Source organism: Pan paniscus, chromosome X (assembly GCF_029289425.2).
Source record: "Pan paniscus chromosome X, NHGRI_mPanPan1-v2.0_pri, whole genome shotgun sequence".
In the NCBI taxonomy this organism is placed as follows: domain Eukaryota; kingdom Metazoa; phylum Chordata; class Mammalia; order Primates; family Hominidae; genus Pan; species Pan paniscus.
In genome coordinates, this window is record NC_073272.2 from 154,292,345 (window position 1) to 154,317,912 (window position 25,568).

General features: G+C 52.1%; 1 protein-coding gene across 1 annotated transcript in view; it reads left to right on the forward strand.

The window, feature by feature from the left end:
• The window catches only part of TKTL1 (transketolase like 1), a 41,434-nt gene extending 28,871 nt beyond the window's left edge, over nucleotides 1-12,563 (forward strand). The window contains exons 8-13 of the mRNA XM_003804720.6: nucleotides 1,894-2,050; nucleotides 4,225-4,355; nucleotides 6,352-6,435; nucleotides 9,806-9,902; nucleotides 10,054-10,173; nucleotides 11,716-12,563. Of these exons, the coding sequence (XP_003804768.1) occupies nucleotides 1,894-2,050; nucleotides 4,225-4,355; nucleotides 6,352-6,435; nucleotides 9,806-9,902; nucleotides 10,054-10,173; nucleotides 11,716-11,888 (762 nt within the window). The 3' untranslated portion in view covers nucleotides 11,889-12,563. The remainder of the gene's footprint in view (nucleotides 1-1,893; nucleotides 2,051-4,224; nucleotides 4,356-6,351; nucleotides 6,436-9,805; nucleotides 9,903-10,053; nucleotides 10,174-11,715) is intronic.
• The last annotated feature ends 13,005 nt before the right edge of the window (nucleotides 12,564-25,568 follow it).

Genomic DNA, 25,568 nt, shown 5'->3' on the forward strand with positions numbered 1-25,568 from the left:
TTCCCCAATATATCTTTATGCATGAAAGCCTTTTATTGATTGTCCTATCATTTTTCTCTGCAACAAAAATATGCATATAAATTGATAGCTTTTTAAAAAATTATAGGCCTCTGAGCATTAGGTTTTTTTTTCTGGACTGAGATAGAATTTTGATTATTATTAGCTGGTATGTTAGTGGATGAGTATACTTGTAGTTTGAATGTGATAGCATTGAGAACAGATTCTATTCCTGTTTTTCATCTTCATGATGTGCTATGAAACCTTACTCACATGAATAAGTAGATGGGAAGGGAAGTTTTGTTAGAGGAATGTCACTCAGTTCTTTGAATTCCTTCCCAGTTGTAAGTCAAAAAATCACATAGTGATCTTTCATGTAAAGTTGTTTATAGAAGTTATTTACAGAGTTGACAGTTTCATTAATTAAGTTCTTCACTTTCTCTCCACCAGCATAGTTATTTCAAATTGTCCTCTTTACTTGGGTCTGGAGGTTCTGCACTCCAGGATGATCCCCCTGTAAGAGTCAGGTGGCTGAGAGCATGCCCTTTGGGGATCAGGTTGCTAGAAGGTGATTGTTAAAAGAGACAGTGGGAGACCCAGGGGCAGTGGCTCACGCCCGTAATCCCAGAACTTTGGGAGGCCGGCCGAGGTGGGTGGATCACCTGAGGTCAGTTCGAGACCAGCCTGACCAATATGGTGAAACCTCGTCCCTACTAAAAATACAAAAATTAGCCAGACGTGGTGGCGGGTGCCTGTAATCCCAGCTACTCGGGAGGCAGAGGCAGGAGAATCGCTTGAACCCGGGAGGTGGAGGTTGCAGTGAGCCAAGATTGCACCAGTGCACCCCAGCCTGGGCAACAGAGCAAGACCCTGTCTAAAAAAAAAAAAAAAAGACCATGAGGGGAGCACAGACCCTCCTTTTGGCAGATGAATGTAGACAGAGTTGATCTGGAGTTTGGGATCTTGAGTGTAACACCCACAGCCACATCCCCTTTGGAAAGCCTGTGTGTAGCCGCAGAGAGGTTTGTATTCTAGTTTGAAGCCTTCTGGGGTATTTGAGCCCGGACTTCTGGGGAAGGGGGGTAAGGAATGGCAATGTAAAGTGGGGATCATTACCAGAATGCAGATCAGGGGAGCATTGGGCCAGATGCGACTTCCCAAGGGTGCACAGGGCCCTGAGGACTTGCCCCAGCAGCGCCCATGAGGCGACAGCAGTGGGCCACTGCCACACTGCAGAAACCGAGAGGAGGGAATGCCTTGAGATCAGGGGCCAAGTCAAGTCACAGGCCACCCAAGGTCAGGCAGCCTCTTGGTTTTGTGGCTTCGAGGTCCCTTGTGGGGATGGTGGCCTAGATGAAGTAGGCTGGGAAGAGCGTGGAAAATGAGAAGGCAGGGGCGATGACTATAGGCAAGTTTTGAGAAGTTTGCTGCGAAGGAGAACACAGATGTAAAAGCAGGACAAGGCGGAGATGGGGGTGTGAAGATAAGAGGTGCTGGCGCACACCTGAATGGAAATAGAATGATCCAAGAGAAAGGGAAGTAGCACAAGAGGGGAGGAGGAGCTGCATGGCCGGAGACCCCTGTGAGAAAGCAGGAACAGGACAGATTCAGGATGTCCTGTCGGGGCATGGACCCTGGAAAGCTGCGGACACCAGGAGGGCAGGCAGGAGAGTCTCATCTCTTGCTCCCTAGGAGCTATGAGTTGAGGGCGCCGTCTGGGCAGGAGGGACGGACAGGTGCCCAGGGTTTGAGGAAAGAGGGGTGTGGGAAGGACGCATGCTAGAACTTCAGAGCAGTTCAGCAGGTGCAGAATGGGAGTTATCATGGGGACTGTGGGAGAAGTGGCGGTGGGGGCAGTGCCCAGGGATGTTCTGATTCATGTTCTCTGTGCTGCAGGTGAGCGTGGCTCTGGGCTGTGCCTCCCGTGGACGGACCATTGCTTTTGCTAGCACCTTTGCTGCCTTTCTGACTCGAGCATTTGATCACATCCGGATAGGAGGCCTCTCTGAGAGCAACATCAACATTATTGGTTCCCACTGTGGGGTATCTGTTGGTAAGGGTTCTAAATGCCATCATCTTGGTAGCCTTCCTCCTTCACAGAGAAAGATTAGCATGTGATTGGTTAAACTACGAATTTCCTTATGGTTCCATGAAGTTTGATTATTCAAGCCTTTTTCTTGAAAAAGCCATATTGTACTTTAAAAGTGTCAGACTCTCAGGGCAACTTTTGAAGTGCATCTCTCGGTGGTACTGTTGTTTCAGACAGTGAGAAACAGTTGCTTATCCCGAGTGCCCCTTGTGTGTTGAGCTGCGTGCAGGTTATGGACAGGACTGGCAGAGTCATGGAGCCTTTTCTGCCCTCGCTGTGGTTGCAGTCTAACTGAGGGTGAACAGCATCACAGAGGACGAGGAGCATTCTGGCTGGCTGCACAGCCTGCTCAGGTGGGAGGGGGGCTGGGACCACCATCACCACCTTCCTGCCTGGGGCAGCGAGAACCCTGGAGCATGACACGAGGCAGGAACTCTTACAAACACACCCTTCTCAGAGTAGTAGTCACCTGGCAGGTGGGCTAGAAGGAAACCACAGGAAACGGGAAGCCAGAGAGGGGATTGAAACAAGGTGTGCAAGGTGGTGGGGGAGAAAACCAGGGGGGTGGGGGGGGACCTGAGAGTGAAGAAAGAGGTGAGTGTGCCTAACAGATGGAGCACTCTGCAATGGTGTGAAGAGCAAAACACACGAGTCTCCGGGATTCCTCACTTGGGAAACGTCAGAGAGTCATTTTCGTGAATGACAGAAATGACATGGGAAAGATGAGCCAGCTGGCGTGCCTGTGGCAGGCAGATGGGCTTACTAGATGTGGCTGCACACACTTGCTTCTAGAATGCCAGAGATGCACGCCGGGAAGCCATCTCAGGGACTCCCTGGGAGAATGAGGCTGGACGAGATGGCTCTAGATGGAGCTGGAGTCACGGCTGTCTGGGTGAAGCTGGAGGCACAGGTGGTGGCCAGGGAGAGGAGGCGCGGCAGTGTTGCAGGGGCAGAGGGGCCTAGGAAAGGGTCCTTGAGCCCACCTGTGGCTGTGCTCAGTTTCAGTTTTGAAATAGTCACAAGGCGAAAGTGACTCTAGGTTCCATCCAAAGAAGAACTGGAAGGCTGGGCGCAGTGGCTCATGCTTGTAATCCCAGCACTTGGTGAAACCCCATCTCTACTGAAAATAAAAAAATTAGCCAGGTGTGGTGGCACGCACCTGTATTCCAGCTACTCAGGACGCTGAGACAGGAGAATTGCTTGAACCCAGGAGGCAGAGGCTGCAGTGAGCCAAGATCACACCACTGCACTCCAGCCTGGCGACAGAGAGAGGCTTTGTCAAAAAAAAAAAAAAAAAAAAAAAAGCCAGGGCGGTGGCTCACACCTGTAATCCCAGCATTTTGGGAGGCTGAGGCAGGTGGATCACCTGTGGTCAGGAGTTCGAGACCAGCCTGACCAATATGGTGAAACCCCATCTCTACTAAAAATACAAAACGTAGCCAGACATGTTGGCACATGACTGTAATCCCAGCTACTTGGGAGGCTGAGGCAGGAGAATTGCTTGAACCTGGGAGGTGGAGGCTGCGGTGAGCCAAGATGACCTAGTGCGCTCAAGCCTGGGCAACAGAGTGAGACTCTGTCTCAAAATAATAATAGTTAATTTTTTTAAAAAAAGAGCTGGGCTGTTGAGGTTAGACAGTGGTCCTAGGCAAGGCAGTGTGCATGGTGACAATCCCCTTCCTAGCTGAGAAAAGCTAAGCTGCCCAGTGCACATTAAGATTTCTCTTTCACATTTCTGGTGAGAAACTACGTTCCCAGATACACCCTAAAGTACCCTGTAGCACCCTCAGCATGCTTTGAAGGTGTGTTAACTACTTGGAAGGCCTGGAGAAATGAAAAAGACCACTTTGGTATGCAGGCCAAACTCAGGCCACCAATGCTCAGCCATCGTGGACAGTAACTTGGAGTGATCCATCTGAAAAGTCAGCTGAGACTTTTCAGTTGACTAACCCGAGGTGTCACAGTGTGATCTCAAGGCAGACAGGCGTGCAAGAACACAATGTAAATGAGTTGTGAGGATGCAGCTCGGGACACCCCGTGGCAATAGGAATAATTGCTTCTTCAGAGCTAGAAGTGGGTGGAGGGCAGGTTCCTAATGGGGTTATGCTCCTGTTTTCATCGGGCTCTGGTTCTCTCAGGTGACAATGGTGCTTCCCAGATGGCCCTGGAGGATATAGCCATGTTCCGAACCATTCCCAAGTGCACGATCTTCTACCCAACTGATGCCGTCTCCACGGAGCATGCTGTTGCTCTGGCAGCCAATGCCAAGGTATTTTTAAGGGGACACTAGTTTCAGACAGAAAATGCTTCTGGACTCTACTAGTTTCATACTGATGATTGGACTTTTTTTTCTCAACATAAAAGTGATATTCATTATAGAAAATTTGGTGATAGAATTCTTTACAAAAACACAGGAGATTATGCACACAAACACATTTGCCTTGTAGAAGAGTCAAACAGTACAGGATACTGAACAAAACCTGACAGCCTGTCTCAGTCAGGGTTTAGCAGAAGAAACGGGGACCATTCTGGGTGTTGTAAACAGGAGAAGGTGTTTAACAAAGGGTGCTTAAGAAGCCGCAGGAGCAAGCTTCAGGCAGAGTCCCAGACTATAGTGTTAGTCCCCAGTGGCTGCAGCCAGAGGCGAAGAAGCTCCTGCTGTGTCCTGACATCCAGGAAGCTGGAGAGCGGGTGGTGGGATACCACTACAAACAAACCCGGGTTCCCTGGCCCTGGCTTGCCTTTGGAACAGCTTAGGGCGCCAAGAGTGTGTGGGACCTCATGCAAGGGCATCAGATGGACAGAATCAAATTCCTGTTCAGAACCTAGCTGCACGGGAGACAAGGCAGTGTGGTCTTGATCTTTCCAGCCTTTCCCACTAACGTTCAGCAGGTTCCCCTTGCCACCCTGGACCTCGCCCATGCACCACACAGGTAACCCCTGGCACAGTCGGGATGGGGACTGTACGTTCCCTTTCCAAGCACTCATGGGCGTTTCTTTGATTTTTTTTTTTTATAAGTGGGCTCCCGCTTTACATATCATTAGGTACTTTTTTGTGTGTTTTTTGTTTTTTGTTTTTTTTTTCTTTGGAGACAGAGTCTCACTCTGTCGCCCAGGCTGGAGTGCAGTGGCACGATCTCGGCTCACTGCAGCCTCCGCCTCCCAGATTCTCCTGCCTCAGCCTCCTGAGTAGCTGCGACCAGAGGTGCGCTCCACCACGGCCGGCTAATTTTTGTATTTTTGGGGAGAGACAGGGTTTCGCCATGTTGGCCAGGCTAGTCTCAAAACTCCTGGCCTCAAGTGATCCACCCACCTTGGCCTCCCAAAGTGCAGGGATTATAGGCATGAGCCACCGCACCTGGCCAATTGTGTACTTTTAAAATTAGTTTATCTTGGAGATTGTTCTGTGATTTCACACGTTATAGGATTTCATTTCTAGAAAGGTCAAGAGAGGCGCAAAACAAGATTAGGTGATAGAAATTAGAGTAGAGGTTGCTTCGTAGTGGGGGGAGACTGACTGGAAGGAGGCACAAGGGAACTCTGCTGGCGGAAGCGCTGCTGGGCTTGGATGAGGGCTCCACGGCGGATGCAGCATTCAGGAAGGGCTGAACTTAGGATGTATGCATTTCACTGCAGCTGAGTTATGCCTCGGTGAAGACACTGAATAAAGATGGATCATAGCGTATGAATGAACAGTAGCGACGTTTCTTGCTATATTCGTTTATAATGCATCCATTAATATGTATGTAAATTAACAAATACTTTAGACATATACAAGTGTTCATTTATACTGGTAAATGTTTATGTGCTCAAATTGGTCATAAAAATGTATTTACATTTTATTGGGAAAGGGGCCAGTCGTCTTGTATTCAGATAGATGTTTATGGTCTTTCTAAGGATGAAGCATTACAAGTTATTGTGGCAAAAGTTAATGTTTTAACATTCTATTCGGGCTTTCTAGTCAATGTGAGTCAGTGCTCCTGCCGTGAGTTAATGTTCTGTCTGCACAGAACAAGTCAGTGAGTATTGGGGAATCTTCCAAGGGGATTGGTGTGATGGCATGGGGGAGCTTGTCCTTCAGGGCAGCCCCAAGGTCCTGCTGGGACCTGTCGTCCACTGGTTGTAGATGCTCACCCCTTTCTCCAAAGCCTGTGTTTTTAGTAGAAAGAGCTGTCCTGTTCACACCCCTCCTTCACTTCTTTCAACATCTGTTGTTGGAAATTCATTGTTTGCTTTTCTAAACCATGGCTCCATTTATGCCCTAGGGGATGTGCTTCATTCGGACCACCCGACCAGAAACTATGGTTATTTACACCCCACAAGAACGCTTTGAGATCGGACAGGCCAAGGTAAGGGCTTAAGCGCTCCTGTGTTATTCAGTATCATCTCCTGTAAAAAGAACACTTCTGAATCTATCACCAGGTATCTTCAGAGTTGAGACATCATCCTTTCTTTGCTCTCATTTTTTTAAAAAACAGTTGTGACCTTTACCTGCTTTTCCTTGGGAAGGAACATTCTATGAATTTCAACTTAGCCTGAACTTTTCTGCTTTCCAAATGGAGTCTTTTGTTGTTGTTGAGTTCAAAGATAGTAACATGAAGCCACTTGAGCGGTCGTGGCTATAATTTATCTTGGCCGCAAGCTAAACAAAACAGAAGCCAGCGCTTTGGGAGGCCAAGGCGGGAAGATTGCTTGAGGCCAGGAATTCCAGAGCAGCCTGGGCAACATAGCGAGATTCCCATCTTTACAAAAATTTTTTAAATTAGCCGGGTGTGGTGGCATGCACCTGTGGTCTCAGCTACTCAGGAGGCTGAGGAAGGAGGATAGAGGAGCGCAGGAATTCAAGGCAGCAGTGAGCTATGATGGATCGCACCACTGTACTCCAGCCTGGGTGACAGAGTAAGACCCTATCTCTAAAAACAAGACAAAAAATAATAGAAATCACTTGAAATGAATAATCTGTTAGGTTCAGATTTTACAGATCTAAGGCCAGGAATAAAAGGGAACATGATCTCTGGTATTCTCACAAAAGCCCTGAGAAGTTCAGATTATCAGTCCTATCTGTAGATGAGGATTGGAGAAAGTAAGTGTCTTACTTAAGGGTTTACGGCTTGTGAGTACCAAGACCAGAATCCAGGCCTGAGTAGTGAGCCCAGTCTCCCCAGGCCTGCCCACCACGCTGACCATCCCCTGCTCAGCCTGCCTGTCAGGGCCATGCATGGAGAAAAGCAGAAACGTCTATGGAGAAAATAAGTGACTCTGCTCATCACCTAGGGAGTGGGGCTTGTAGACATTTTGGCATGCTTCCTTCCTGTCTTCGTTCTAGGCATACATGTATATTTTACACAGTTGAGATCATACTGAATAGAAAGGTTTGCCCATAGCCACTCTTGAAAGAGCAGCAGGTAACATCCAGTTTGGTTGCTAAGGACTAGGCTGCTCCAGAATTCACAGTTGCAAGTGCTCAGAATGGCCAGAGTGCTGCCATAAATCAGGTGTTTCCAGAACTGTCCACTGTGTGCCATAACGTAGCTGGAAAACGCCACCGAATGGAAAAGTTAGTGTTCACCTTTGGTGTTAACTACAGGTTCTGTTTCTATGGGGAGGGTCTCTTGACATTCACATGGTTTGCAGAGCTTGCTTATTTCTGTCGTCTCTTTTCTAATAATTTTCCTGTCCTGACAAAAGCAAGTAAATTTACTGATAGTAAAGGATGTGAGATAAATGTGTGTGATAACATGCATGGCATGGATCGTTAAAGGGCTGGGCTTTGAAAAGAGGACATGGATATGTGTGCATGCGTGTATATGTATTTTAAGAGGCCAGGACATCCTTAAAGAATGGGGTGGCTCAGAAACCCTTTCTGTACTATCAGCAATGGTTCTTAAGCTACAGGGAAACCTATACAGAGGGGAAGTGGAGAATAATTCCAGATGCCTCCGATGGGTAGCTTTGGAGGCAACAAACTATGAAAGAAGCCCAGGAACTCTTTTTTTTTTTTTTTTTTTTTTTTTATTGATCATTCTTGGGTGTTTCTCGCAGAGGGGGATTTGGCAGGGTCACAGGACAATAGTGGAGGGAAGGTCAGCAGATAAACAAGTGAACAAAGGTCTCTGGTTTTCCTAGGCAGAGGGCCCTGTGGCCCTCCGCAGTGTCTGTGTCACTGGGTACTTGAGATTAAGGAGTGGTGATGACTCTTAACGAGCGTGCTGCCCTCAAGCATCTGTTCAACAAAGCACATCTTGCACCGCCCTTAATCCATTTAACCCTGAGTGGACACAGCACATGTTTCAGAGAGCACAGGGTTGGGGGTAAGGTCACAGATCAACAGGATCCCAAGGCAGAAGAATTTTTCTTAGTACAGAACAAAATGAAAAGTCTCCCATGTCTACTTCTTTCTACACAGACACGGCAACCATCCGATTTCTCAGTCTTTTCCCCACCTTTCCCCCCTTTCCATTCCACAAAACCGCCATTGTCATCATGGCCCGTTCTCAATGAGCTGTTGGGTACACCTCCCAGACGGGGTGGTGGCCGGGCAGAGGGGCTCCTCACTTCCCAGTAGGGGCGGCCAGGCAGAGGCGCCCCTCACCTCCCGGACGGGGTGGCTGGCCGGGTGGGGGGCTGACCCCCCCACCTCCCTCCCGGACGGGGCGGCTGGCCGGGCAGAGGGGCTCCTCACTTCCCAGTAGGGGCGGCTGGGCAGAGGCGCCCCTCACCTCCCGGACGGGGTGGCTGGCCAGGTGGGGGGCTGACCCCCCCACCTCCCTCCCGGACGGGGCGGCTGGCCTGGTGGGGGCTGACCCCCACCTCCTTCCCGGACAGGGTGGCTGCCGGGCGGAGACGCTCTTCACTCCCCAGACGGGGTGGCTGCCGGGCGGAGGGGCTCCTCACTTCTCAGACGGGGTGGCTGCCGGGCGGAGGGGCTCCTCACTTCTCAGACGGGGCGGTTGCCAGGCGGAGGGTCTCCTCACTTCTCAGACGGGGCGGCTGGGCAGAGACACTCCTCACCTCCCAGACGGGGTGGCGGGGCAGAGGCGCTCCCCACATCTCAGACGATGGGCGGCCGGGCAGAGACGCTCCTCACTTCCTAGATGGGATGGCGGCCGGGCAGAGACGCTCCTCACTTTCCAGACGGGGCAGCCAGGCAGAGGGGCTCCTCACGTCCCAGACGATGGAAGCCCAGGAACTCTGTCTTTGCTTGCAGAATAGTACGTTGTTGAGAGCGAGGGCTTTGATGTCAGCCCCGCCTGGCTGTATGTCCCAGCCCTGCCCTGGGCCACTTCCTCCTGCTCTGAGATTTGCTTTCCTCAGCTGCAGAACGGTTGTGCCACTGAACAGATCTTACAGGGAGGCTGTGAGGGTTCTCAGAGCTCAGGCACACAAGATCTTAGCACTCAGCGTGTTGCCAATGCCCAGAATGTTCTCATTAACATGTTAGTCACTGGAGTCCAATCTTTGCATGCCATAGTGAGCTCTCAAACCAGACTCCTGATGGGTATGTGGCGTATCCATGCTCCAGGACAGCTGGAGCAGTGTAATTTCCTATCAAAAAGTATGTGTCCTGGCTTGTAAATGCATCTGATTTTTTTAGTAGTGAGTTATTAAGGAGTGAAATTGTTAGAATTGGGGGATAGCAGCATAGCAAAGTGCCTTCCACTTTGACATGCATTCTGTGCGTAGTAACCACGGCATTCTGTTTTGCTGGCACCATACCAGGTCCTCCGCCACTGTGTCAGTGACAAGGTCACAGTTATTGGAGCTGGAATTACTGTGTATGAAGCCTTAGCAGCTGCTGATGAGCTTTCGAAACAAGGTCAGTTGGTTGAGTGTGAGCATTGAAGTTCAAGCTGGGAAGAGGTAGGACTTCAGCTACCTCCTGTGCCCTGAGTGCTCTTTTTATTTTTATCCCTGCATGTTATTCTGAGTCTCTTTCTTGTACCAAGCTGGTTTTTGCTGTTCTGCAGATATTTTTATCCGTGTCATCGACCTGTTTACCATTAAACCTCTGGATGTCGCCACCATCATCTCCAGTGCAAAAGCCACAGAGGGCCGGATCATTACAGTGGAGGATCACTACCCGCAAGGTGTGTGTGGGCATTGAGAATGCTTTGGAAGGTTTTGGTGTTTTTGTTTCCTTGATTGGCCACATGGCATGCTCTCAGGCATCACCTATAGTCTACCTCTCACCCAGCATGGCTTTGTTATTTGGTGTTCACTAAGCGTGGGGCCATACTCATACACATCTGTGTGTCCCCAACAGAGTGCACAGTGCCCAGTCACCAGGGCGGGTCAGTGGCAACACAGAGGAGTGGCTATTGCAGGCAAGCGAGGTGTCATGAAAAGCATCGCAGTTTCTTTGGGTTTGGAATGATGAATAGTATGCCCCAGGCCAGGCGTGGTGGCTTACACCTGTCATCCCAGCACTTTGGGAGGCCGAGGCAGGTAGATCATCTACTTGAGGCCAGAAGCTCAAGACCAGCCTGGTCAACATGGTGAAACCCCATCTCTACTAAAAATACAAAAATTAGCTGGGTGTGGTGGTGCATGCCTGTAGTCCCAGCTACTTGGGAGGTTGAGGCAGGAGAATCACTTGAACCCAGGAGGTGGAGGTTGCAGTAAGCCAGGATCATACCATTGCACTCCAGCTTGGGAAACAGAGTGAGACTCTGCCTCAAAAAAAAAAAAAAAAAAAAAAAAGTGTGCCCCGACGAAAGAAGCAGGTATAGCAGAGAACACAGCAAGTGCAGAAAACAGTGTGTCAGGGAGAATGGGCTGGGCAGTGTTTGCACCTGGAAAGGTTAGGTGGGACAGATGATGTGATACAAGGAGGAGCATTGAGTGTTCATGCGGCAGGGGCCCTCTGAGCCTGCACAAGCAGTGCCTGATCTCTCAAAGGACTCCTGGGACCCAGCACACAGTTGCTCTCACACCTGAGGTTGATGACAGGGAAAGGGTGCAGGGGGGGATCCACCAGGGCAGGAACCATGGGCCAGGTGGAGTTGAAAGAAGTCCTGCCCCAGCCTCCCCTTGGCCCCACAAGGGGCATACTGAGAAGTGCCTCCCACGCAGGCTGTGTTCCTGCCTAAGGGATGCCTGCTAGAGACTTGGCACCTCAAGTGTGTACTGGGGGCAGGTCCTGTTGGCACCCTCTGCCAGGCAGGTACCCAAATCCCTGGCTCCCAGCAGGAAAGCAGGTGCTCATGTCAACCACATTGTTCCTACAGACAGTCCAGGTGCATGACCGCCCTGTCTAGTGAGGAAAGTGTTAGAGTAGCAAGGGAACCTTCACGAGCCAAGAGCTAACCTTGCCAACCAACAGCCTCAAGCCAGCTAGTCACTTTTCTGCACTGTTAATTCGTTAGTTCTAACCATTTTCAGGTCCCCAACAGCTTTGAGAATCAGAGTGCCACAGACCCCCACACTCAGGCAGCCCTTACTGTAGGTTGAGGCAGAGCAGTTTGGAAACTGGCAGTTTAGATTAAGAACTCCGCAGGCCCATCGGAGTGGCTGTTCACATGAATCAGATTTTCCCCTGGGAAGCTGCAGATTCAAAGGCCTCTATGTGGTGAGGCTTTAAGGCTGACGAGCTGCTTTCACAAAAGGGCCTAACATCCTTGTTTCCCCAGGTGGCATCGGGGAAGCTGTCCGTGCAGCCGTCTCCATGGATCCTGACATTCAGGTTCATTCGCTGGCAGTGTCGGTAGTGCCCCAGAGTGGGAAGTCCGAGGAATTGCTGGATATGTATAGAATTAGTGCCAGACATATCATAGTGGCCGTGAAATGCATGTTGCTGAACTAAAATAGCTGTTAGCTTTGGTCTTTTGGCCTCTTTACCCTGTGTTTATGTTTGTTCCAAAACCATCATTTAAATCTCTACTGTCACGTTTTGTTTCTTAAAAGCAAAGCCAGCTAACAGCTTCCTTCATCCCTAGTTCGGAAATTCAAGCTAACTACTTACCCTTTAAACTGTCACTGCATATGCAAGTACCGCTCTAATTTTTGGATCATTAAAGGGAGTTACACAACTTTTAAGTGAAAAAAATAGGTAACAAAACAACCACCTGATAGTAAGTTTTCTGATAAGACTGTAGATAAGTGGTAGAGGTAATCAATTCTTCCAAAGTGTTTCCTTCGTGAATAACTGGTAAAGGTAATAGTTTTTTCAATGTATTTCCTTCATGAGTAAAGAAAATGTGGATTGAAGTATAGATTCCAGTAGCCTAGTTTCCAGAGCACGATAACACCATGACACCTACTGCTGTTCCCACTTTGGGATTCTGTGTGCTGCCATCCCACCTGCAGCTGCCCTGGAATTCCCTTCGCTGTTTGCCTTCATCTCCCTCCACGTTTGAGGCTGTCAGGCAGCAGCGAAAGCTTGTTAGGATGTGCTGTGCTGCTTGTGATGAGAGCCTCCACACTGTACTGTTCAAGTCAATGTTAATAAAGCATTTCAAAACCAGCTGCTTTATTCAGCACGTGCCTTCTGTGTGAATCAGTTTCTCAGTGGTCAGTTCCTAAATAAGGAAAGAGCTTTTATCCAAACCAGAAAGAGTGAGCCATGGCCCCCACCAGTAAACCTGGGAAAGAATAATGGGCTGCAGAGGAAGCACTCGCTAGAGGACAGCACCTGGCCTGAAAAGCTGTCCCTGAGCTGACGCCTTCCTGTCAGCTATAAGCACATAAAAGTATGTGGCTAGAGGCCAGGCGTTGTGGCTCACGCTTGTAATCCCAGCACTTTGGGAGGCCAAGGCAGGTGGATCACCTGAGGTCAGGAGTTAAAGACCAGCCTGGACAACATGGTGAAACCCCCTCTCTACTAAAAAAGACAAAAATTAGCCAGACATGGTGGTGCACACTTACAATCCCAGCTACTCGGGAGGCTGAGGCAGGAGAATTGTTTGAACCCAGGAAGCGGAGGTTGCAGTGAGCCGAGATCCTGCCATTGTACGCCAGCCTAGGAGACAGAGCGAGACTCTACCTCCAAAAAAAAATTTAAGAAGTATGTATCTAGAATCAAAGTGTCAACCAGAAAAAGATGAACCTGAGCTTCAAAACTAGATTTAAAATTCTACTAGATGTGTCTGCTGTGTCACATTCCTGTTTTGGCTTTGGTTTTGTTTTGAGACAGGGTCTCACTATGTTGCCCAGGCTGGTCTCAAACTCCTGGCCTCAAGTGATCCTCACGCCTGGACCTTCCAAGGTGCTGGGGTTAGAATTACAGGCGTGAGCCACTATACCCAGCCCATTCCTTATTTTTATTGCCCAAATTAAGTGGTCAGAGATCTTTGGAGTCATGACCAGTGTGACTGAGGAATTGTTCTAGAATGTGCGGGATAGAGATGGAAGCACTGGCCTGGGGCTTGGAGTCCTCAGGACCTCCTCCTACTCCTGCCCTTGTAAGTCACTGAGCTGGTTTCCTGGCCTGTAAAATGAGCATGATGATGGCTCTGCTTATTTCATAAGATTTCAAAATTTATTTTGTAAAAATAGTTTCTATAGGGTGATTGCAGAAAATTTAGAAAATGCAAAGAAGCAAAAATGTTTTACCTCACTTATCTCACTACTTCGAGGTAATCACAGCTTCTCACACTCCAGACAATTTTACTCATTTAAGGTATACAATTCAGTGGTTTTCATTCTTTTTATGGCCACATACTATTCTATTGTATGGAGATAACACATTTTATTCTTCCATTCAGTTGATGAATGTGGATTAGTTCCACTTTTGTCTCTTGTGAATAGCGTTCTGACAATTCACATATTTTGTGAAGATGTAGGTTTCACAAAATATGTGAAAGATTTTGTGTAGATGTAGATTTTCCCTTCTTACGGACGTGTATACTAGGAGTGGAATTGAATTGCTGTGTCGTAGGATAATTCTGTGTACCCTTTCAAGAGTGTGGTGGGGGGTGGGGTTAAATACCGTTTTGTGAGGAGTAGATGCAGTGACACTGAAGGTGGCTGTAAAGCATTACTTTAGAGGAAGGCATTCTAACAGACAAGCCACGCTTGCTTGTATTCAGGTGCAAAATGTCAGGTTTGGTGAGACCACAGGACACATAAGCGCACGGTGGCAACAAATGGAGCAACAGATTCCATGATTAAAATGTGCAATTTCTAAACACAGGAAAGAGCCCCCAAAGCCTCACTTCAGTCCCCTAGAAGGTTCTGGGCAGAAACAGTAGGGCAGATCAAAGTAATGAGAGCACAGGAGCCATGATCACCCAGCGAGGGGAGTGAGCCCTGTTGCCAGCTTGGCCTGGCTGTGGCTTCTGAGTAAATACGTGTGTTTGTTAACTGTTAAGAACCTGGTAATGAATACTCCCTGGAAGATGCCATGGACCCTGGCCTCGGGCCAGTCCTCTTGCCCTTGAGTCCTCCTAACATCTTATTGCTCTGATTACTTCCCATGGAGAAGCCAGCCAGCAGGGACTTGGGAACCATGTGTCCCAAAACCTGGCTTGAATCCCCAAATCTGCTTCTTGACTGTGGGGCCTTGGGTAGCTGTAGAAGGGGATGATGGTGCTGATGACGGGGACAGCATGTATCCCACAAAGCTGTGGTCAGGATGTTAGTGCCGTCTTTTCGAAACACCCATGCAGGCCCACCCTGCATACCTGGCAGCTTCCTACTCCCCAGCACCCCCAGCACGCCCTCGGCTGGCCAGCCCCATCGGCCCCTCAGCACGATCCTTCCCCGCCTTGCTGGGATTATGTTGGGGCTGGCAGCAACCAACCCGCCTGCCCGCTTCTGGGCCAGGCAGCCCTCTGCAACCCGAGCTGCTCCCCTGTCCCCGCTGTCCCACCGCCCTCCCTGGACGCCTGCTACCCACCATCAAACACCGCCTCGTGCCGGCCCCGCGCACCCTCCCGCCCCGTCGGCCCCACGCTTCAGGCACTACCTGGAGGGCATGGCTCCTACCCGTGGGCACTCGCCTTCACCCTTGGAGCCCGGCCTTCCCCGGGCAGCCGGGAGAGGTTCTACCGCTTCACGAGGCCTCCTCGCCCTGCCAGGCCGAGGTCAGGGTTAGAGAAGCTGGGTCGTTAGATTCGGGAGAGCTGGAATGATCTGATGTGTCATTCCGTACTTGGGTGAGGAAGCTGAGCACGCAGAGTTACCGCTCAGGGCAGGACCTGGGCTGCACCTGGTATCAGGGCCCACGTGAGAGATACCCTCCCTCCCTAAGTGTGTACCTGACGCTAGTTCTGGGTCTAACGGCAACATTCTAGTTCTAGGTCTAGTTCCAGGTCTAGTTGTAGAGGGTCTCCTGGATGATACAAGTGAGTGTCCACTGGCAAGGCTTCTCCCCAGGTAAACTTGTGACAGAGTTCTCCAGCAAAGAAACACCAGTCCCCCAGACACGGGGGGTCGAGCCGCCGCCACTACCAAGGGAGGTGCAGAGGGACTGGGGGCTTCTCGAGTCTCAGCTTCAACCAAGGCCAACCAGATGGCCCCATTCCGGGTTTCAGGGTCCCATTCTTCCCACATCACTGCCCACAATTCACGTGTGAAATGTGGCGAGGCTGGAAATTCATCACTTTGGGAATCTGTAACTGGCACAATAAAATGTGTTTGATTGTCAGAACTGTCAGCCCTGCAAGTACAAGGAGTAAGGGAACTTTGAGGCCTTTCCTGGAAGCACCCTGGTTCTCTTACTGTGGCTTGAGCTGAGTGTTAGGGAGCCTGAGCCCATTGTGTCTTCATGGTACATAGTCAGGGCCACTAAGGATCATGCCATACCACAGCCCTCATAGCCATCCGTGACCACCATGACAGTCAGGTGCAGCAAGGACTTGAGCTCCCTGGTGCTTGTTTCAGTTGGCACATCATCCCAAGCAACTGAAGTGACAGCTAGATTAATTGTGAAGCCACTGCAGGCCATGGATGGCTCATGCCCCACTTCCCACTGGGAAAATGCTCAACCCTGCACTCCAGCCCAAAGGCAGGACCAGACCAATCGCCAGATTCCGCGTGCATAGGCCTTTTCTTCCAGAACCTTACCCAGGGCCAGTTCTGGATTAGTCAGGAACCGGTTAGGAGACAAAAATACATACCTAGTATCTCAAGAAAGGGAAGTGAAAGCGTGTTTACTTGGGGTTTGAGGGCTGAAAGTGCAAAAGGGATACTGAATTAACAGAGTTGGTGAAGGAAGAAGCTACAACCCCCAGAGCAGGGGGGCAAAAATAAAGATGTTGGGGTGACCAGGAGTCTAGTAGTGAGCCTGGGAGCATATAAGGCCTAGGGCTCTGGACCTCGAGGAGGGGCTGCTGCAGTGCGTCACAGAAGGAGGAAGCCACATCATCTGCTAAGAACGGGGCAGGAGGAAGTGTCTTTGGCATCATCTTCCAGGTCACTCATTCTGTGTTCAGGGGCATCAATTTGCTGTTGAGTCCATCGGATGAGATTTTCATTGCAATGACTAGGCTTGTGTACGTGCTGCTTTTCAAATCTCCCTGGATTTCTAACTCTTCTCTTTTGTATCTCTTTCTTTCTACCCTTAGGTGGTTGTGTCAGAGAGACTATTAGAGATCTGAGGAGTCAGTAGCTTTACATCACAATAATGCAAACATCTATGAGAACTGCTCTGTGATCTGCTGAGAATTCTAAGCTGGTCAGTCTGTGCTTGCAGAGTTCAGCCGATTAGGCCCGAGAGGAGAACAGCGGTTCTCATTTTACCCTCCTCTGTTTTTCGCGTGATGACCCGAGGCCTGGGAGATACTGAGCCAGACTTGCCTCCAACTCCTTCCTTCCACATGCATCACACTCCACACACCACACACCACACACCACGGGGAATCTCCAAAGGGCAGGAGTGGGAGGGAGTGCAGCAAAGCCGAGAAAGGGCTCAGGCTCTGGAGCCCAACTTCATGAGTCACATTTCCCTCCTGTTTTTGTCTGAAAATGGGGGTAACACTGGCACCGACATCCTAGGGCTGCTGTGAGGAGGGGGTGGATGCTCCCAGCCATTGCTGACAATGATGTGATTGGGGATCTTTGAGGATTCCACCCCGGAACGCTGACAGGTCCAGCCTTACTCTTTGACCTGCCCACTGACTCTATTCTCCATGACGGTGGCCAGTGCTGTCATCGTGAGGCTGTGGGCCCCACTTCAGCTTTACCTCCAAAAGTCCTGTGGCAGAATCCTGGGGTGACGTGTCCCCTCTAGGGAAGGTAGGTTGTCTCTGCCAGGATCCCAGCAGTATGACCGCACTAAGGAGGCAAGGTGATCTATCAGCCAGGGCTCACAGAGACCTGAGCCTTTTCCCCGTGCCTGTGGGCAGGCAGGCCGTGCTGGAGGGTGCTCAGGGCACCTGCTGGGAGGCAGGCAGATTCCTTCTCACCTGCTCACGCAGACCCAGGCTGACATGGACCTGCTATCCCTGAGCTCCCTGTGCTGAGGCAGGGCTCACCCCATCTTTCCTTTATCCCGGAAGTAACCCTGCAAAAACACTGGGTTGAGCTGAGGGGTTCCATTCGGCACACTCACCTGAAGGCACAAGGCCTCCTGTCCCAGAGGCCATCAAGACCAAGTGCAGCAAGCTGCTTCTGCACGGCCCCAGCGTCAGGTCCTGCTTAGGCCTGTTTTTTTGGTTGTTTCTATTTTTTTCTCTGTATTTAGAGATGGGGTCTCACCTCGTTGCCCAGGCTGGTCTCCAGTGATCCTCCTGCCTCAGCCTCCAAAAATTCTTGGATTACAGGTGTGATCCACCGAGTCCCGACCCCTCTGTGTTTTCATTTGCTCTTTGTTTCCACCCAGGGACGGCCCTCACTCACCTGTGGCCCAGGTATGCTTGAAATGACACAACTACAAGTTGTATCATTGCTCCTTTCCTTGCCTTCTCCCAAACTCCACTAAGGATGCATGGAGGACAGGCGATGGGGTCTAACAGGTGCGATGCTCATCCCAGCCTAGTTAGCACTGGTTCATGTAACCTAGACTACAGGCCATAGCTGGACAGGGGTGGCGGGGCGACCTGCCCAGCTTGGGTCAATCAGGAATTTGTAACGGGCACTCAGAAATCTCACCTACAGCAGGGTGAGGTAGCTCACGCCTGTAATCCCAAGACTTTGGGAGGCCAAGGTGGGCAGATCACGAGGTCAGGAGTTGGAGACCAGCCTGGCCAACAGGGTGAAACCACGTCTCTACTAAAAATATTAAAAAATTAGCTGGGCATGGTGGCGCATGCCTCTAATCTCAGCTACTCGGGAGGCTGAGGCAGGAGAATCTGGCTTGAACCTGGGAGGTGGAGGTTTGAGTGAGCCAAGATCACACCACTGCACTCCAGCCTGGGACCACAGAGCAAGACTCATCTGTCTCAGAAAAAAAAGAAAAAAGAAATTGCACCTACAGTCTCCTCACTCTCTAGTGGGCGTTAAAATGAACTTTCTGTAGCCAGTTTGGGCAGACGGAGGATACAGCCTAATCCTGGGTGCCCTAGTAGGTCGTGCAGGCTGTTCTCTGCACAAGGACATCTTCCTGGGGAGCGAGAGGGCTGAAATCCCTCCCGTGTCCTCGCCTCCAGCCGAGTACCTGCCCCGAGAGCAGAGTGCCTCTTGCTGATCCGCACATAAGCCTGCAGGGGTGGGTGGGGGCCCTGGAGCCCAGACAGGCACCAAGGAATCTTGCAGCCCTACAAGGTGAGGACGGGGGAACTGTTGGAGTTCCACCTGTTGGCGCCTCTCCCTCCTGACCTTCCCACGGGAATCCTTCCAACCGTTGGCTCAAAGAAATTGAAGTGGGTTTCTCCATTGCTACCCTCGCCATCTAGGACTCCACTGTCTTTTTTTTTTTCTGAGATGGAGTTTCGCTCTTATTGCCCAGGCTGGAGTGCAATGGCACGATCTTGGCCCACCGCAACCTCTGCCTCCCGGGTTCGAGCGATTCTCCTGCCTCAGCCTCCCGAGTAGCTGGGATCACAGGCATGTGCCACCATGCCTGGCTTATTTTGTATTTTTAGTAGAGACAGGGTTTCTCCATGTGGGTCAGGCTGGTCTCAAACTCCTGACCTCAGGTGATCTGCCCGCCTCAGCCTCCCAATGTGCTGGAATTACAGGTGTGAGCCACCACGCCCGGCTTTTTTTTTTTTTTAATTGAGACAGGGTCTTGCTCTGTTGCCCAGACTGGAATGCAGTGGCATGATCAACACTCACTGCAGCCTCGAACTCCTGGGCTCCAGAGATGCTCCTGCCTCAGCCTCCCAATCGGCTGGGACTACAGGCACACGTCACCATGCCTGGATAACTATTTTTTTCTTTTGTAGAGATGGGGCCTTATTAGGTTGCCCAGACTGGTCTTGAACTGCTGGAGCCAAGTGATCCTCCTGCCTTAACCCTAACCCAAAGTGCGGGGATTACAGGCAGGAGCCAACGTGCTTGGCCAGACTCCATGGTCTCTTACCTGGACCAGGACGATGGCCCCACCCAGGCCCTCAGAACTGTGGGATGAGGTGTTTGCTTCTGGCTCACCCACGAGAAAGAAACTCCCGGAAGGAAGGGACCGTGTCTGGAGCGCTCCAACTCCAGGCCCCAGACTGCAGGTATCCCTTGCCAACAGAGCTGAGGCCAGCAGGGGAAACCATTCCTGCCGCCTGGACTAAGAATGAGATCCTCTTGAAAAAAGCAATGCTGAGAAGTGGGCTCTTCCCATCACGCCACCAGAGTCCCAGGAAGCCAGGGATGTGGGTGTCTAATGGTCCGGGACAAGATGATGGGAAACTTCACATGGAGAAGAAAATGGCCAAGAATGACTGAAACTGTCTGCAAGGTCCTGCTGAGGGAGCTGGCAGGTGCACCAGGTATGGCGAGATGCAAAGCAAGGAGCCCACTGCATTGTTCCCTGGAAGGACAAGTGCAGAGGAGACCACAGATGCCTGCGCATTTAGCGGGAGTATGGCAGTGCCATCATGGGGGAAAGGCTGTGTGACAAATGGTATGGAGGAGACTGACTGTCCCTTAGAAAATGGGAAAGGAGCCAGGCGCGGTGGCTCACGCCTGTCATCCCAGCACTTTGGGAGGCCGAGGCGGGGGGATTACTTGAGGTCAGGAGTTCAAGACCAGGCTGGCCAACATGGTGAAACCCCGTCTCTACTAAAAATGCAAAAACTAGCTGGGCGTCGTGGCTCACGCCTGTAATCCCAGCTACTCGGTAGGCTGAGGTGGGAGAATTGCTTAAACCCAGGAGGTGAATGTTGCAGTGAGCCGAGATTGTGCCACTGCACTCCAGCCTGGGTGACAGAGTGAGACTCTTTCAAAAAAAAAAAAAAAAAAAAGAACAGAACAAACATAAGAAAATGAAGCATCAGTGTTCTTGAACCCAGCAATCCTACCCCTTGATACGTCAGCAAGAGCAATTCTCCCTTCTCGCTAAGGCCACATTCCGTGCCATGGCCTTCGTGGCATGGTTTGTGGCACACCAGGAGCTGAAGCCCTGGGGTTGCATCACTCAGGGTGGGAATGATCAAATGTGTTGCATCCAAGCTCTGAAATCCTCTGCAGGAGCACAGGAGTCAACTGTATGTCTCCAGGGCCACAGACAAAGAGCTGAGAAACCCTGTTGAATGACGGAAGCAGTCAGCAGAATAGGAATGCAGCACAGGGACAGTTACGGTGGGCAAAACCATACACACAAAAAATCCACAGGTGCAGGGCAGTGGCTCACACCTGTCATCCAAGCACTTTGGGAGGCCGAGACGGGCAGATCGCTTGAAGCCAGAAATAGGAGACCAACCTGGGCAACAGGGTGAGACCTCGTCTCTACAAAAAAATAAAATTAGCTGGCGTGGTGGCACATGCCTGTAGTCCTAGTTACTCCAGAAGCTGAGGTGGGAGGATCACTTGAGTCTGGGACATCAAGGCTGCCGTGAGCTATGATCACACCACTGCACTCCAGCCTGGGTGACAAAGCGAGGCCCTGTCTCAGAAAACTAAAATACAATTGAACAAACACATTCCAAATGACACCACATTTTAAATGACCCCTTTGGGAGGGAGGGGAACAGGACTAGGAAACAGGGAAGAAGGAAAAAGCGAAAAGCTACAGTTCTCCCATCTAATTTTCAGCTACCTAAAAAGCTGTTAGCCCAAAAGGTGCTGGTGAGGCTGTGGTGTAAACGCTGAGGGTACAATGCGAGGGACGGACAGTATCAAAGGTAGGGTCTTTTGGGGAGGCAATTCCCTAGTGTCTCTTACAATTTTAAATGCAGGCCACACAAGGTGGGACACATCTGTAAAACCAGCACTTTGAGAGGCCAAGGAGGGAGGACTTGAGCCCAGGGGTTCAAGACCAGCCTGGGCAACACAGTGAGACCCTGTCTGTACAAAAAGAAGTTTTCTAAAAAAAGCCAGGGATGGTGGCACACACTTGTGGTCCCAGCAGCTCAGGAGGCTGAAATAGGAAGATCACTTGAGCCCAGGAGGTTGAGGCGGTGGTGAGCTGTGATCGAGCCACTCCACTCCAGCCTGAGCGAGAGACTGAGATCCTGTCTCAAAAAAAAAAAAAAAAATTTTTTTTAATGTACATATATCTCGACCCAGCAATTCCACTTACAGGTAATTATTCTAGAGAGAGATGGATGCACGTTCAAGGCTGTGTTCATAGTAAATGCAAGGTAGAAATAATAATGCTTTAAAAGTACATCAAATGGAGGCCCGGTGCAGTGGCACATGCCTGTAATCCCAGCTACTCGGGAGGCTGAGGCAGGAGAATCACTTGAGCCCAGGAGGTGGAGGTTGTGGTGAGCTGAGATCACGCCATTGCACTCCAGCCTGGGCAACATGAGTGAAACTCTCTGTCTCAAAAAAAGAAAAAAAAAAGTTTAAAGTACATCAGGCCGGGCGCGGTGGCTCATGCCTGTAATCCCAGCACTTTGGGAGGCCGAGGCTGGTGCATCACTGAGGTCAGGAATTTGAGACCAGCCTGACCAACCCAGGTGAGAGGTGAGAGGATCCCTTCGGCCTGGGAGGCAAAGGTTGCAATGAGCCGAGATGGTGCCACTGCACTCAGCCTGGGCGACAACAGTGAGACTCTATCTCAAAAACAAAAAAGTTGAAATTATAAAAAAGCTAAAACAAACAAACAAACAAAACAAAATCACTACAAAACGTGTAGCATAACGGTTTTTTTTGTTTTTGTTTTTGAGACGGAGTCTCACTGTGTCACCCAGGCTGGAGTGCAGTGGTGCGATCTCGGCTTGCTGCAACCTTCACCTCCCGGGTTCAAGCGATTCTTCTGCCTCAGCCTCCCGAGTAGCTGGGACTACAGGCACACGCCACCACGCCCAGCTAATTTTTGTATTTTTAGTAGAAACGAGGTTTCACCATATTAGCCAGGCTGGTCTCGAACTCCTGACCTCGTGATCCACGCGCCTCAGCCTCCCAAAGTGCTGGGATTACAGGCGTGAGCCACCGCGCCCGGCCGCATAATGGGTCTTAACTTGGTTAATTATGTGGGTGATTGCACAGAAAAATAGTATAAATAACTTTATGCTTTTTTATACATGGGATAACTTGCTTCAAGTTGTTTCAAAAACTTTTTTTTTTTTTTTTTTTTTTTTTTTTGAGACAGAATCTTGCTCTATCACCCAGGCTGGAGTGCCGTGGTGCGATCTCGGCTCAGTGCAACCTCTGCCTCCTGGGTTCAAGCGATTCTCCTGCCTCAGCCTCCTGAGTAGTTGGGATTATAGGCGAGGGCGCCACCACGCCCGGCTAATTTTGTATTTTTATTAGAGACAGAGTTTCACTATGTTGGTCAGGCTGGTCTCAAACTCCTGACCTCAAACGATCCACCCGCCTCGGCCTCCCAAAGTGCTGGGATCACAGGCGTGAGCCACCGCGCCCGGCCTCAAACACCTCTCAATGATTCGCTTGAGTATGTGTAAAGTGATGCACAGGCCACCCTGAAGACCTTGGTGGTTTCTATTGAAACTACACATCAAGCCGGGCGCGGCGGCCGGTGCCCGGTGCCCAGAATCCCAGCACTTTGTGAGGCTGGGGTGGATCACCTGAGCCCAGGAATCCCAGACCAACCTGGGCGAAAAAGCGAGACCCCATCTCTACAAAAAGTAAAAAATTAGCCGGACATGGTGGTGGCGTGCGCCTGTAGTCCCAGCTACACGGAAGGCTGAGGCTGGAGGTTGAAGCCCTCGCTGGGGTGGAGAGGTCAAGGCTGTAGTGAGCCCTCATCGCGCCACTGCACTCCAGACTGGGCGCAGAGTGAGACCCCGACTCAAAAAGAAAGAAAAGGAAAGAAAGAAGGAAAGAAAGGAAGAAAGAAAGAGAATTACAAATAAAGCTACACATCCACTTCTACACTTCTGCGTGGACTCGAGCGTTCAAGATGGGCGTGGCAACCCGATGACAGGAAACCCTACACGGGCGTGCTCCCAGCAGGCTCCTCCGTGAGGGCCACCAGCCACGGGAAACCACGACCTTGTCCCTCACCAGCAAAAGCTCAGCCTGCGGCTCCGCGAGCGTGGACCGTTCCGTGGCCATGAGCGGGAAGAACCACGGGCCCCCGCCAAGGGCTGGGATGGATCTCGCGGGCGGGAGGCGGAGGGTACTCGGCCCACCCCAGCGGAGGACACCGCGTGGGTCCGCTGAGATAACGCTCCGCGGTGATGGACTCCACGACTCCCGGAGCAGAGCCCTGGCTGCGCTGCACCGCGGGAGGGAGGGGCTGCGTCTACTGCGGGGCCACGAGAGGGAGGGGCCGGGGCCGGGGCGGGACAGGAACCCGCGCAAGCGCGGAAATGCCCACGGCCGCGCCCTCCCGCGCGCACCGCGGCGACACCCGGGCCGCCCTCGGAAGGCACGGACGTCGCGCCGCGCTCCCGGGGCGCTTCACTTGCGCCCACGGCCGACGCCCCGGCAGCGGCGGGCAGGTGCCACGACCTCTGGACGTTTCTCGCCCCTTCTCGGGAATGGAACGCTTAGAGAAGCGCAGGTCCACACCCAAAACACAAGGCGGCACTGTTGCGTGTGCACCGGCGACTCTGCGGCCAGCGCCCTGGGTCTCGCCCCGGGAACGCCTAGGAGCCTGAGAGCGCCGCGCCACACCCGGCAGGGCCGCAGCGGCGCGCACGCGACGGGGTGTCGTCCACTGGGCAGCAGGAGCGTCAGTCAAGGGCGAGGGGCGGGAATTCCGTGCAATCTGAGCATGGTCATTGGCGAGGACAGGCGAAGAGGAGGACGGATAGGCGGGGCTGGGCGGGGCTTCCCGTGGGCGCCTGGAGCTTACGAGGAGCGACCGAAGCGGAGGCGGGGAGCGAGGCAGCTGTGGGCCCCGGCGGGCGGAGACTAGGGCTGTCCCTCCACGCCCCGCCCCCGCCTCGGCACCGCCTTCCGCGCCTGCGAGTCCTGGGCCGGCCCTGCGGGGCATGCGCCGAGTCCCCTTCCTTTGCAGACCGGTGGTCACTGTCTTCCCCCGGGGACGAGGCGGACAGGCGTCCCCTGAGATCAGGGCCCGGGAAGCCCCGTGAGCCGCTCTCGCCTCGGCGCCGTCGAGGGGCCGCCCCGCCCTTCCCACTCCACTGTGCTGCGAAAGTGCCTCGGGGCGCGTCTGGGGGGTCGTGGGGAAGCAGGGCCGCGCCCACCCGGCAGCGTCCAGGGAGAGGTGGGCAGAGCGGGGCGGGCGGCCGTCTTGGGGGAAGTGGCGTCTGGAGGTGTCTGTGCACCATTCCGCGGTGGCGCGCGGTGGGGTAACAAAGTCTTCCCCGTCCCTTGACAGCGGTGGCCGCCGGGGAGGGAATCCTGCTCTGCTGCGGGCGGTCGTGGGCTGGGGCGCTTCCTGGCCTGACTGTCTCCTGGGGGAGGTAGGAAAGGCGAGCCCCGCAGAGAAGGCGGTGGCTTCCCTCGACGTGGGTGCCAACAGGAGCCATCCCTCCAGCCGGTCTTCCCGCGGGAGGGTGCCTGGGAACACCCGCAGGGCTGGTTCCAGCACCCATGGGACCGCTGGGTCCAGCCCAGTGTTTCCGGGGAAGCCCCGCCTTACCCGCCAACCTTCCCGCACCGGGAGGGTTCCCAGCTGCTGGTGATGCTGCTCAGGCGACTCCCCGCAGCGCCACCACCCACCCCCCCCCCCCCGGGAGCCGGCCGCTGGGTTTGGCCCGTCCGCCCTGGTTCCTCTTTGCTGGGCTCTGAGGCCCGGCGGGACTTCTCCGCGGCGGCTCTGGCGACCCAGCATCTCTTTGCCCTGGGGTCAGACGGGCTCCCAAGGAATTGCATCCCGGTGGAGAAGACGCTTCCTTCCCTCTCCCTTCCTCTCCTCCGCCCCCTTTTGCTCTCTTGTCCTTGCACTTTGCCTTGTCCGTGTGTCCGGCTCTGTGTGTGTGTGACTGACGCGAGCCCTTAGTCACCTCTTGCTACTATTTTCTCCCCTCGTTATCACTTGTCTCTTGACTGTGTGGTTTGCGGGTTGTGCTTGGTCACAGAGGGGATTTTAGTTTTCGTGTCATCAGAATCTCCAGGCTTTCCTGATGGCTTC